This window comes from Hypanus sabinus, chromosome 22 (assembly GCF_030144855.1).
Source record: "Hypanus sabinus isolate sHypSab1 chromosome 22, sHypSab1.hap1, whole genome shotgun sequence".
NCBI classification, from domain to species: Eukaryota; Metazoa; Chordata; class Chondrichthyes; order Myliobatiformes; family Dasyatidae; genus Hypanus; species Hypanus sabinus.
Window position 1 is genome coordinate 11,395,668 of NC_082727.1, and position 14,211 is coordinate 11,409,878.

Consider the following 14,211-nt stretch of genomic DNA (forward strand, 5'->3'; position numbering starts at 1 on the left):
TATGTTGGACTCTGAGAGGCGATAGATGGAAGTGGCAAAGGATTGAAGGTGATGCAATCACAAATGTATTTATGCATTTTATTAGTGTTACATTCTTAAATAGACTTAATCAGAAGGAGCCTTAGGAGGAATAATTATGCACTGAAAGTAAGAAATCAGTAGTAAATCACTGGCCATTCGGTCCATCTAGAAAGCCCCAGCCCTTCTTCACAGAGCTTGTAGTGCCTCTCTTGATTGTTTCTTGTCCAAAGTCCATTGGTTTCCCACTTGGTGGGCAGCACAGTGCTGTAACAAATAGTGTAACGCTATTGCAGAACCATGACCCGGGTTCAGTTCCAACCCTGTCTGGAGGTCCGTGTGTTCTCCTTCTGACTGAGTGGGTTTCCTCTGGGTGCTCTGGTTTCCTCCCACATTCCTAAGGCGTACGGCTAGGGTTAGTAAGATGTGCATCTGCTAAGGTGGCACTGGGAATATGGCGACATCTACGAGCTTCCTCGAACTGCGTTTATTGTTGATTCAGACAACACATTTCACTGAACGCTTGATACCTGTGACAAATAAAACTAATTTCTCATCTTTATATCTTTTTAATGTTTCATCCCCAAAAAAAACTCCACCAACTCATTAGCAAAGCCTCTGTTTTATTGACCCTCAGTAGTATCACCCTAATTCCTGTTCAGTGGGCTTTATTTAATTTATCTTTCTAGATAAAACACAATTCTTTTCAAATTAAATATGCTAAGGCAGCATGCTTTTGGTTGCCTTGATAATATTTCTAAAACTTTTGGAACAGTATTTGCTTTCCGCTGCACTGCCCCCCCCCCCCCCCCACCATTAATCTCTCTTGAAAGCAAAATCTTGCAAATTCACACAGCTGTTTATATGCACTGTCATCATGACCTCATCACCCCATCCTTTCCTCCGGGATCAAGTCTCCAACTGGTTTCCCACGCCGTACCAGTAAATAAACTTAAAAATCTAGAGAAGAGTAAATTCCAGTCAAGACAAACACATTTAAAGGCTGTTAAAATACCAGAAGCTTGATAAGGATGCAAATCAGACACCACAGTTTCCAAGGGCATGTCTGAATCACTCAAGAAAATACAGTCCTGAAAAAAGTGACTTTTAGCAAAGCTACTGAAATATTTTGGAATCTGAGCTTTTAGGAGGTAGGAGGGCATTCAGCCCATTGAACCTATGCAAGCTTCTGGGCAACAATAATCCAGTCAGTCCTGTTCCCCCTCCCCTCCCTTCCACCTTCTCGCTCTCTCTCTTCCCCCACTCTCTCTTTCCCCTCTCTCTCTTAACCCCCTCTCTCTCGCCGCCTCTCTCTCTTGCCCCCTCTCTCTCTTGCCCCCTCTCTCTCTCGCCCCCTCTCTCTCTTGCCCCCTCTCTCCCTCACCCCCTCTCTCGACCCCCTCTCTCTTGCCCCCCTCTCTCTTGCCCCCTCTCCCTTGCCCCCTCTCCCTTGCCCCCTCTCCCTTGCCCTCTCTCTCTTGCCCTCTCCCTTGCCCCCTCTCTCTTACCCCCTCTCTTGCCCCTCTCTCTTGCCCCCTCTCTCTTGCCCCCTTCTCTTTCCCCCTGTCTTCCCCTCTCTCTCTTTCCCCTGTCTCTTCCCCTCTCTCTCTTCCCCTCTCTCTCTTCCCCTCTCTCTCTTCCCCTCTCTCTCTTCCCCTCTCTCTCTTCCCCTCTCTCTCTTCCCCTCTCTCACTACCTCTCTCTCTCCCCCTCTCTCTCCCCCTCTCTCCCTCCTCTCTCTCCCCCTCTCTCTCCCCCTCTCTCTCCCCCTCTCTCTCTCCCCCTCTCTCTCTCCCCCTCTCTCTCTCCCCCCTCTCTCTCCCCTTCTCTCCCCCTCTCTCTCTCCCCTCTCTCTCTTCCCCCTCTCTCTCGCTCCCCCTCTCTCTTCCCCCTCTCTCTCTTCCCCCCTCTCCCCCTCTCTCTCCCCTCACTTTCCTCTCTTTTTCCCTCCTCTCTCTTTCCCCCTCACTCTTCCCCCCTCTCTCTTGCCCCCTCTCTGTCTTTCCCCTCTCTCTTGCCCCCCTCTCGCTCCCCCCCTCTCTCTCTTCCCCCTCTCTCTCTTTCCCCCCCTTTCTCCCCCCTCTCTCGCTCCCCCCTCTCGCTCCCCCTCTCTCACCCCTCTCTCTCTCCCAGTCTCTCTCCCCTCTCTTCCCCTCTCTCTCTTCCCCTCTCTCTCTTCCCCCTCTCTCTTCCCCCTTTCTCTCTCCCCCTCTCTCTCTTCTCTCTCTCTTCCCCCCTCTCTCCCCTCTCTCTTCCCCCTCTCTCTCCTCCCCCTCTCTCCCCCCTTCCCCCTCTCTCCCCCCTTCCCCCTCTCTCCCCCCCTCTCTCCACCTCTTCCCCCCTCTCTCCCCCTCTTCCCCCTCTCTCCCCCCTCTCTCTCTCCACCTCTCTCTCTCCCCCTCCCCCTCTCCCCCTCCCCCTCTCTTTCCCCCCTCTCTCCCCCTCTCTCTCCCCCCCTCTCTCTCCCCCTCTCTCTCCCCCTCTCTCTCCCCTCTCTCTCTCCCCTCTCTCTCTCCACCTCTCTCTCTCCCCCTCCCCCTCTCTTTCCCCTCTCTCTCTCCCCCTCTCTCTCCCCCTCTCTCTCCCCTCTCTCTCCACCCCCTCCCCCTCTCTTTCCCCTCTCTTCCCCCTCCCCTCTCTTCCTCCTTCTCTTCCCCCTCTCTTCCCCCCTCTCCCCCTCTCTCTTCCCCCCCTCTCTCTTCCCCCCCTCTCTCTTCCCCCCTCTCTCTTCCCCCCTCTCTCTTCCCCCCCTCTCTCCCCTCTCTCTCTCCACCTCTCTCTCTCCCCCTCCCCCTCTCTTTCCCCCCCCTCTCTCCCCCTCTCTCTCCCCCTCTCTCTCTCCCCCTCTCTCTCCCCCTCTCCCCTCTCTCTCCCCTCTCTCTCCCCCTCTCTCTCCCCCTCTCTCTCTCCCCCTCTCTCTCCCCCTCTCTCTCCCCTCTCTCTCTCCACCTCTCTCTCTCCCCCTCCCCCTCTCTTTCCCCTCTCTCTCTTCCCCTCTCTCTCTTCCCCTCTCTCTCTTCCCCCTCTCTCTTCCCCCTTTCTCTCTTCCCCCTCTCTTCCCCCCTCTCTCTCCCCCCTCTCCCTCCCCCCTCTCCCTCTCTCTCTCCCCCTCTCTCCCCTTTCTCTCTTCCCCCCTCTCTTCCCCCCTCTCTCTCTCCCCCCTCTCTCCCTCCCCCCTCTCTCCCCCCCTCTCTCCCTCCCCCCTCTCTCCCTCCCCCTCTCTCCCTCCCCCCTCTCTCCCCCCTCTCTCTCCCCCTCTTCCCCCTCTCTCTCTTCTCTCTCTCTTCCCCCCCTCTCTCCCCTCTCTCCCCCCCTCTCTCCACCTCTTCCTCCCTCTCTCCCCCTCTTCCCCCTCTCTCCCCCCTCTTCCCCCTCTCTTCTCTCTCCCCCTCTCTTTCCCCTCTCTTCCCCCTCTCCCCTCTCTTCCTCCTTCTCTTCCCCCTCTCTTCCCCCCTCTCCCCCTCTCTTCCCCCCTCTCTCTCGCTCCCCCTCTCTCTTCCCCCTCTCTCTCTTCCCCCCTCTCCCCCTCTCTCTCCCCCCTCACTTTCCTCTCTTTTTCCCTCCTCTCTCTTTCCCCCTCACTCTTTCCCCCTCTCTCTTGCCCCCTCTCTGTCTTTCCCCTCTCTCTTGCCCCCCTCCCCCTCTCTTTCCCCTCTCTCTCTTCCCCCTCTCTCTTCCCCCTCTCTTCCCCCCTCTCTCTCCCCCCTCTCCCTCCCCCCTCTCTCCCTCTCTCTCTTCCCCCTCTCTCTCTTTCCCCCCCTTTCTCCCCCCTCTCTCACTCCCCCCTCTCGCTCCCCCTCTCTCCCCCTCTCTCACCCCTCTCTCTCTCCCAGTCTCTCCCCTCTCTCCCCCTCTCTCTCTTCCCCTCTCTCTCCCCCCACTCTCTCTCCCCCTCTCTCTCCCCCTCTCTCTCTCCCCACTCTCTCTCCCCCTCTCTCTCCCCCTCTCTCTCCCCTCTCTCTCTCCACCTCTCTCTCTCCCCCCTCCCCCTCTCTTTCCCCTCCCCCTCTCTCTCCCCCCTCTCTCTTCCCCCTCTCTCTTCCCCCCTCTCTCTTCCCCCCTCTCTCTTCCCCCCTCTCTCTTCCCCCCTCTCTCTCTTCCCCCCTCTCTCTTCCCCCCTCTCTCTCTTCCCCCCTCTCTCTCTTCCCCTCTCTCTCTCCCCCCCCTCTCTTCCCCCTCTCTCTTCCCCTTCTCTCTTCCCCCTCTCTCTCTTCCCCCTCTCTCTTCCCCCTCTCTCCCTCCTCTCTCTCTTCCCCCCCTCTCTCTCCCCTCTCTCTCTCCCCCTCTCTCCCCCTCCCTCCCCCCCTCTCCCCCCTCTCTCCCCCCTTTTCCCCTCCCCCCTCTCTTCCCCCTTCCCACTCTCTCTCTCCCCCTCTACCACCCCCCCACATAACCGTGCCAATTCAGGTAATGCACTCAAGATAACACCAGTTTGCTGCTCAAACAAATTCTCAATTTGCTTTCAGTCCTTTCCCTTTTACCCTTTACTTTGTGTTATTGACCTTCCAGCTGAATTTCAGTTGGATATATTTATTGATGTTAGATTATTCACTCAATACATTTTCAGAATCAGGTTTATTGTCACTGACATATGTCTTGAAATTCGTTGTTTTGTGGCAGCAGTAATATATAACATGTACTGTAAATTACAATAAGAAGTGAAAAATATACATTAAGCTAAATAACTAGTTCAAAACAGGATCAAAAATAGTGAAGTAGTGTTCATGTTGGAGTAGTGTTTAAGTTGGCCAGCAAGAAGGTCCAACTAGTCCATACTTGAAGAAATACAACCAGACTGCTCACTAGGAGGCTGGATTATGAGACAAAAGTTCAAATATTTTGGCCACCATGAGAATACAGGGTTCCTTGGAAAAGACTCATGTTAGGTAAAAGAGAAGGTAGAAGAAGGAGAGGATGGATAATATTACTCAGACAATGAGTATGACCTTGGGGATCTTAGAGAGGCAGTTTCCAGAAGAAGGCTTGGTGAGCAGGAGCCCATGAGGTCACGAAGAGTCAGACTCGACTTAATGAGTGGACAACAACAAGAAGTGTTCACGGGTCCATGGACTGTTCAGAAACCTGATGGCAGAGGAGGTGAAGCCATTCCTAAAATGTTCAGTGTGTGTCTGATGGTAGCAGTGAGAGTAAATCCTGTGTAATGGGGTTATTAATGTTGGATGGCATCTTTTTGAGGCATCGCCCTTTGAAGGTGTCCTTGAATTCTTGAATTTGAATTTTAAGTCTGGTAACCAAGGCTATCAGAAATTTTAGGTTGGTGCTGTTAACTGGCTGGCTCGCCATTGGGGAAAACTCTTTAATGTGTCTCTTACAGTGTTTTAACTGCAAGTTGTAGTATTTAATTGGGGGAAAAGGATTTGTCATTACTCAAATCCAACTTGGCAACCAGCATATTGTTCACTGTTTTAATAGCTTTGATTCATGTATGCTTCAGCATAAAGTACGACTAGCTCAGTAGATAATCTAATGATGGAGAGATGACCAGCATAGAACACCAAGAGAAATAACTCCTAAACCAAGGTTATGAAGTCACAGAACACTACAGCACAGAAACGGGCCCTTCTGCCCATCTAGTTTAATTAACAGCTCTCCATACCCCTCCCATCCATGTACTTGTCCAAATTTCTCTTAAATGCTGAAATCAAGCCCACATCCACCACTTCCACTAGCAGCTCGTTCCACACTCTTACGCCACCCTCCAAGTTAAAAAGTTTCCCCTAATGCTCCCCTTAAGCATTGGCCTTTCACCTTTAATCCATATCCTTTAGTTCTGGTGTCACCCAACCTCAGCGGGGGAGAAAAGCCTGCTTGCAGTAACCATAGTGTAAAATTATACCCATAATTTTATATATCTCTATGAAATCTTTCCTCATTATCCTACACTCCAGGGAATAAAGTCCTATTCTATTCAGCCATTCCCTGTCCCTCTGGTTCCTTAAAGTTGTTATAGCTGGGTGTGGTGATGGGAATAAGCTCCCAATACCTATTAAACGCTCCCAATGGTGTGTGTCTCAAATAGCCTCTGACGACCAAGTCCAGCTCCTGGCCTTCACGTGTGGCTTAGCTACTATGCCCAGCAGAACAATTTCTACTGACAGGAGAAGAGGCAAAGGCAGGTTATTGGCACCTTAAAACCAGTTGCTTCCGGCAGATGGGACTCATTAGCAGCTCATCTAGGAGAAGGAAAACTCTGATCTCAAACCTCTACTGCCTTGCAGCTATGCCCACTCATGGGGGAGGCTTTGGGAGTAAACTCCGAAGGAAAGATCCGAAGCTGAAGTCCCTAAGGCAGTCCTACGTTGAGTCCAATGTTGACTGGCAACTCCTGCTGGTACCAAACTGCATCGGTCTCTGGCGTTCCTTTGGGTTCATCAGACACGTGGAGAGGGGGAGCTTGCTACATGGGCAACAGCTTGCTCTCCATGTCGTACTGCCCAGGCTTGCAGATCTAGACAGTAGGACACAACATCTATGGTTGACCCTGACCGACTGAGGCCCTCACCTCACATAATCAGGTCCTTGAGTCCAGGCAACATCCTTGTAAATTTTCTCTGTACTCTTTCAATCATATTGATATCCTTCCTGTAGGTGAGTGAGCAAAACTGCACCAAATTACAACACTCCTCGATAAGCAGTCTACTCTTATTGCAGTGTTTCAAATGGCCCTGTTCTTATGTGGTAGTGAAAACATTCAAGGCTTATTTTCAAACTTACAAAATAATTATGAATGAGGGGGAATATTGACTCGTAGTGGCTTATCCATTCAGTGATAACACTCATATCCCTTCTCAGCATTCAACTGTCTGCTAAATAATTCTTTCTTGAAAATCAATTTGTGCTTCTGCTTCCTAATCTAGAAGTTCATTTCCTATGTTCATTTTGCCTTGGATGAAGAATTTCCGAACACTTGCCCACACTTCAGTTCTTTACATCATTGTCAAAGATTAATGAGAAATTGTGTTCCAGAATTAACTTTTCTGTAAACTTTACCATCTCATATGCTTCTCATTTCAAGGTCAACATTCTTGTGCTTTCCCCCCAGTACTTGGAAGCATTGTATGATTGCAGCACAGAAGGAGGCCATTTGGCCCATTGTCTCCATGCCAACTCTTTGATGATGTCACATCATTTCAGTGATGAAAACTATACAGTTACCTCAAGGACAGCCTTGACAGGGTCTTGAATGTCGAAAGTCCGCAAACTGGCTTCTTATAAATAGCGGTTGTCCAACAAAGACAAGAAATCTGTGTTAGGGAGTTTTTAAAGAGGAAAAACCATTGCATTGGGACAGTTCCACTCTCTTGACCTCAAACGTCCAGATTCAGTGGTACGAGTATTTGTCACTAACTAGGGTTCCCTTGTTTGCCGTGGCTGACTTCCCATGCTGGGACAGGCACGTCCCTATTTCACCGGGGTATGAGGCCTGATGGCTCCAAGTAGCTGTTTGCATGTGACAGCGGCCACACCCCGGTACACCGCTTTGACAGGCGGACTGAACCAGGTGGGGGTAGCCAGCGGCCTCGTACCCCGGTGAGACGGAGACATGGCGTGTGAAGCCAGCTCCGGTGGACTGGGCAAGAGATCCGACGGCCAGGAAGGCGGTTCTTTGTGGAGAGCGAAGGGCACAGAAGACTTCATGGTTATCCACTGCAGCCAAGGAAGACCGTGATTAGTGATGCTTGTTTGTATCACTGGGCGTGAACTTCTGAGCTCAAGAGAGTAGAACTGCCCCAGGACAATGGCTTTTCCTTTCTCTCACAGAGGTTTCCTGTCATCGTCCCACACAATGGACAACCAACAAAATGGCCTTTTTCCTGTGATGCCATGGGATTTTATCTTGATTAGCAGCCTCATGTGGCACTTTACCAAATGTCTTGTGAAAATTCAAGTAAATGACATCCACTGCCTCTCATTTCTCCACTCTGCTTGTTGCCCCCTCGAAGAACTCTAACAGATTTGTCAGGCAAGATTTCCCTTTACAGAAACCATGCTGACTTTGACTTATTTTATCATTAGCCTCCAAGTACCCCGAAACTTCATCCTTAATAATAGACTCCAACACTTTCGCAACCACTGAGGTGAGGCTGACGAAGGGTCTCAGCCCGAAATGTGGACTGCTCATTTCAACGGATGCTGCCCAACCTGCTGAGTTCATCCAGCGTGTTTGTATGTGTTGATTCATGTTCGTTCATTCTCTCTCTTCCCCTCTCTCTCTCTTCCCCCCTCTCTTCCTCTCTCTCTCTCTTCCCCTTTCTCTCCCCCTCTCCCTCCTCCCCCCCACATTGGGTATTTGATCTTTTTTTTAAGATAAACTTTATTAAGTCTAGAATGCTTACCATTCCATAGATAGGATAAAACAATAGAACCCTTTTTTAAAGGGTTTGTTCAGGTTTCTTGTTTTGTGGCTGCCAGTAAGCAGCGGAATCTCAAGGTTGTATAATTTATACGTACTTTGATAATAGATGTACTTTAAACTTTCTACTTTGCAACCAATGACCATTTCTGCTACCCTGACTCTTTGCTATCACTGTTTTATACTGTGAGAAGATGCTGCAGCAACCAAACAGAAATGGCTGACATGAGGATGTTTCTATGATAGTAGCGAAGAATTGCACCAGGATATTCTAGAGAAGACAGAATTTTACCAATTACTGCAAGAAACACATCCTCTGCCAAGCCTTTTTGTTACTGAAGGAGATATGTTTCTCCCACAGAGGATCCTGGGAAATAATGAAGCCCAGGAGCCTGAACGTTGAAACGTTAACTGTAGAGTTGCTGATGTTGAGTGAGTGGAGAGGATGCACATTGTACCTGCACATATTACAATAAATTTGACTGGAAGTTTCAATCTGTGAACTACTGGTGGCCCCCCGTTTTTCGAGTGTTCGCTTTACGACAGCTCGCTGTTACGAAAGACCTACGTTAGTACCTGTTTTCGCTAACCAAAGAGGATTTTCACTTTTATGAAAAAAAGACACCCGCTTTATACATGTTTACACCCCGAGAGTGTCTACCATGACTGTGAAGCCTTATGCGGGCAGTTGTGTGCACATGCGTGCACGTGCGTAGGTGTGTACATGCACATGCGTGTATGTGCCTATTTTTTTTTCCTCCCAAGTTGATTTTGGCTGGCTGTTTTCTTGATTCTGATAAGTGAAACGACACCGTACATACAATATTTCTACTTTATATAGGCTGTATATTTATCATATCATTCCTGCTTTTACTATATGTTCGTGTTATTTTAGGTTTTATGTGTTATTTGGTATGATTTGGTAGGTTATTTTTTGGGTCTGGGAACGCTCAAATATTTTTCCCATATAAATTAATGGTAATTGCTTCTCCGCTTTATGACATTTCGGCTTACAAACGGTGTCATAGGAACACTCTACCTTCGGATAACGGGGGAAACCTGTACTTAAGTTTTTGCTCGGCTGAAGAGACAGAAAGAGAATTTGATGATGTACATGGCTCCTTATTTTACTTTCCAGAGCTGGTACTCTGCCTCCAGGAACGACCGAGGAGCAGCTCCTGTACGCAAAGAAACTCTACGACTCTGCATTCCACCCGGACAGTGGGGAGAGGATGAATTTGATCGGGCGAATGTCATTTCAGGTCCCTGGCGGGATGGCGATAACTGGCTTCATGCTGCAGTTTTACAGGTAGTGGTGCTCAGATCCATCTTCCCTTTACGGCAATCCCAGGGGAAGGTCAAACGTAACTTGCTCTCACTCCTGGCGTATGGGTTCAGTGCTGGCAGATGCGCAGTCTCTGTGTGACCCACAGGTAACGCTGTCCTCTCGAGGAAGGCTCGTGAGGTTTTCAAAGACAGCCTAAATGCTCCTTCTGCATCTTAGGAGAAAGAGAGCGAGAACGATGGAGTGGTAGAGAAGGGTGAGGGTGAGAGAGAGGGGAAGAGGGGATAGAGTGGAGTTGGGGAAGGAGTGGGGTAAGGAGAGAGGGAGAGAGAGGTTAAGTTGGGAGGAAGAGAGCGAGGGAGAGGGTGAGTTGAGAAGGAGAGAGTGGGAGTGTGAGAGAAGAAGAGAAGACAGTAACAGGAGCTCATGCCGCCCAATTACACCCAGGTGACTATTCAACCTATTGAAAGATGTCTTTGGAATGTGAGAGGAAACTGGAACACCTGGATGAGACCCACCTGTTCACAGGTGTCACACCTACAAATCAGTGCATGACATGAACTGCTGAACCCCTCCAGCAGGCTGGTCAGTGTTTCAGATTCCAGCTTGTGTGCTCTCGGACTACATACATCTTTTTAATGGTAAAATGTTAACCACTAACCTCAAGGGAAGGAGATCTGGGAAAACTGTCGAAAAGAGAGCTTTTGAGACATTGGCTTTCATAGATCCAGGTTTTGAGTATATGAATTAGGATGATATGTTGAAGTTGTCTAAGACCTGGGTGAGGCTAAATTTGGATTGTTGTCTACAGTTCTGGTCACCTGTCTACAGAAAAGATATCAATAAGATTGCAAGAGTATTTGAACTATGAGAGGAAGCTGGCGACTAATATCGAAGAAAATACTAAATGCTTTTTTTTAATTATATAAAGGGTAAAAGAGAGTCGAGGGTAGACATAAGACCAATACAAAATTACTCTGAAGATATTGTAATGAGAAATGCAGAGATGGCAAAGGAACTGAATGCATATTTTGTATCAGTCTTCACAGTGGAAGACGTCTGCAGAATACCAGACATTCAAGAGTGTCAGGGAAGTGAAGTTTGTGCATTGAGAATTATGACTGAGAAGGTGCTCAGGAGGCTTAATGGTCTGAGGGTGGATAAATCTCCTGGACCTGATGGAATGCACCCTCGGGTTCTGAAGGAAGTAGCTGGAGAGATTGCGGAGGCATTAACGATGATCTTTCTAGAATCGATAGATTCTGGCATGTCTGGAAAATTGCAAATGTTACTCTGTTATTTAAGAAGGGTGGGAGGCAGCAGAGAGGAAACTATAGACCTGTTAGCCTGACATCAGTGGTTGGGAAGTTGTTGGAATCGATTGTTAGGGATGAGATTACGGAGTACCTGGAGGCACATGACAAGATAGGCCAAAATCAGCATGGTTTCCCGAAAGGAAAATCCTGCCTGACTAACCTACTGCAATTCTTTGAGGAAATTACAAGCAGGGTCGACAAAGGAGATGCCATAGACATGGTGTACTTGGATTTTCAGACCAAGTACAAGGTGACAAGGTGCCACACATGAGGCTGCTTAGCAAGATAAGAGCCCATGGAATTACAGGGAAGTTACTAGTATGGGTGAAGCATTGGCTGATTGGCAGAAGGAAGAGGGTGGGAATAAAGGGATCCTATTCTGGCTGGCTGCCAGTTACCGGTGGAGTTCCACAGGGGTCGATATTGGGACCACTGATTTTTATGATGTATGTCAATGATTTGGACTATGGTATTAATGGATTTGTGGCTAAATTTGCCAATGATCCAAAGATAGGTGGGGGAGTGGGTAGTGCTGAGGAAAGAAAGAACCTGCAAAGAGACTTAGATACTTTAGGGGAATGGGCAAAGAAGTGGCAAATGTAATACAGTCCACGTTGTTACGAACCCCGTAACTGGGTCACCTACCAGCAAAGATGGAGATGTTCGTTAAAGTCTGATGATAATATTTTAACAGTATTTATTAATAAAAATACACAAAAATAATATCAATGCAAATATACAGATAATAGATGTCATCAATACTAAATCTAAAAGTGTGGGTATAATAATAATCAATAAGAAATAAGTTCTATTGTTGTCTAGGGGATAATGTATTGTCCGATGGAAATATAACATTCACTCAGTTCATGCAGGCTGCAGCCTTTGGTTGGAGAGAGAGAGAGATTTGGAGAAAAACTTGCCGACTTTCCTTTTATGGTTTCAATCCGTCAGGAGTCTCGTTGTCGTGGCCGTTCACTTGTGGCCTCTCCTTTTGCTAGAGCCGTTCTTCCGTGGTGAGCCCGCCAATCCCAGGCAAGGGAAGGACGCACACGAACCCCCTACCGGCTGTCGCTATTAAACGGTCACGGGATCTCTAGGGTTTCTCCTGGTGCGTCTGAAGGGGTTGTTCCCCAGACCCTCTTTTATCCTTACTCACGGGGTCTCAGATGTCAATCAGGTTGGGATGATGCAATCCCTCAACCAGCCCACTCTGGTTGTCCCCTGAGGGGCTTCAATGAATAGTACAGTACTCAATACACAATTCCGTCTCCAAGAGACAATGGCTGTTATCAGTGGTTCCGTTTCGCTGAGGTCAGGACACATTCCAAACCTTGTGTATTCTGGGCGTCTCTCTCTCATTTCCTGGGTCTCAGACCTGAATTAATAGCAATCTTGCGATTCTCAAAAAGGAGGGGGCGACTTTGTACCCTTCGGCCCCTCAGAGTTGCGTCACATTCGTAACAATGGTCATGCACTTTGGTGGAAGAAATAAACGGGCAGACTATTATTTATATTGGGAGAGAATTCAAAATCCAGAGATGTAGAGGGACTTGGGAGTCCTCGTGCAGGATACCCTAAAGGTTAACCTCAAGGTTGAATTGGTGGTGAAGAACACGAATGCAATGTTGGCACTCATTTCTAGAGGTATAGAGCAGGGATGTGATGATGAGGCTCTATAAGGCACTTGTGAGACCATACTTGAAGTATTGTGTGTAGTTTTGGGCTCCTTATTTTAGGAATACTGGAGAGGGTTCAAAGAAGATTCACAAGACTGATTCCAAGAATGAAAGGGTTACTGTATGAGGAATGTCTGACAGCTCTTGGACTGTATTCCCTGGAGTTTAGGAGAATAGGAGGGATCTCATAAAAACATTCCAAATGTTAAAAGGTCTGAACAGATTGGATATGGCAAAGTTATTTCCATGGTAAATGAGGGCACGACTTCAGGATTGAAGGGTGTCCTTTTAAAACTGAGATGCAGAGAAATTCAGTGGAATTTGTTGCTACAAGTGGTTGTGGAGGCCAAGTCATTGGGTGCATCTAAGGCAGAGATAGATAGGTTCTTGATTAGCCAGGACATCAAAGGGTACGGGGAGAAGGCAAGGGAGTGGGGATGACTGGAAGAATTGGATCAGCCCATGATTGAATGGCGGAGTAGACTCGATGGGTTGAATGGCCTACTTCTGCTCATACATCTTATGGTCTTAAGATAACTTGAGTCTGAACACGAGATTCCAGAAATCCAGAACAACACACACAAAATGTTGGAAGAACTCAGCAGGTCAGGCAACACCTATGGAAAGCAATAAGGAGTCGACGTTTCGAGCGGAGAGCCTTCATCAGGAAGAAGCCTTCCTTTCCAGTCTCGATGAAGGGTTTTGGCCCAAAACGCCAAATCTGCAGTGGGGGGGGGGGGGGGTGTGTGTCTCTCTCTCTCTCTCTCTCTCTCAAGATTTCCAGCATCTGCAGAATCTCTTGTATTTATCAAACTGAAGGGGCCTGATTTAAAAAAAAGACAAAAAAGCACACGCTTTTGTCTGAAATGGCAGATAATCTGCTGTGGAATAAAGCCAGGGACACACAGGATGTTACTGGGACTTGAGGACCTGAATTATAGCCAAATATTGTATAGACTAGGCCTTTTTTCCTGGAGTGTAGGAGAATGAGGGGAAATTTGATAGAGGGATACAAAAAAAATTGATATTGGTATGGTAAATGCAAACTTGCTTGTTCCACTGAGGTTGGGTAAGATTAGAACCTGAGGTCATAGGTTAAGGGTAACAGGTGAAATATTTAAGGGGCACATGCAAGAAAATCCAAAGCAAAACACACAAAATGCAGGCCAGGCAGCATCTATGGAAAAGAGTAAACAGTCAAGGTTTTGGGTTGAAACTCTTCATCAGGACTATTCAAGGGGTACCTAAGGTAAAACTACTTCACTCAGAGGGCGGTTAGAGTGTGGAATGAGCTGCCAGCACAAGTGGTGGAGGTGAATTCCATTAATCCTGTTTATGGTTACTGTTCTATAGAGAAAGAATCTCAGAGTTGTATGTGGTGAGATGTATGTACTTTAACAATAAATTTACTTAGAACTTTGAGTTTGATTGTAAGATTTAAGGGAAGTTTGGATAAGAACCTGGATGGGAGGGGTATGAGTTGATGGGACTAGGCAGAATACGGTTTGGTGTGGACTAGACAGGTAAAGGACCTGTTTTTGT

The 14,211-nt window shown here is 48.0% G+C and overlaps 1 protein-coding gene across 4 annotated transcripts in view; it reads left to right on the plus strand.

Annotated features, from left to right (window-relative positions):
• sfxn2 (sideroflexin 2) overlaps nt 1–14,211 on the plus strand; it is a 125,918-nt gene that overhangs the window by 18,706 nt on the left and 93,001 nt on the right. For all 4 annotated transcript variants that reach the window (XR_009507388.1, XM_059947050.1, XM_059947049.1 and 1 more), the window contains exon 3: nt 9,531–9,701. Coding sequence is in view for 3 of the 4 variants with exons in the window: in XM_059947050.1 (XP_059803033.1) it covers nt 9,531–9,701 (171 nt within the window). In the remaining variant the exon portion in view is untranslated. The remainder of the gene's footprint in view (nt 1–9,530; nt 9,702–14,211) is intronic.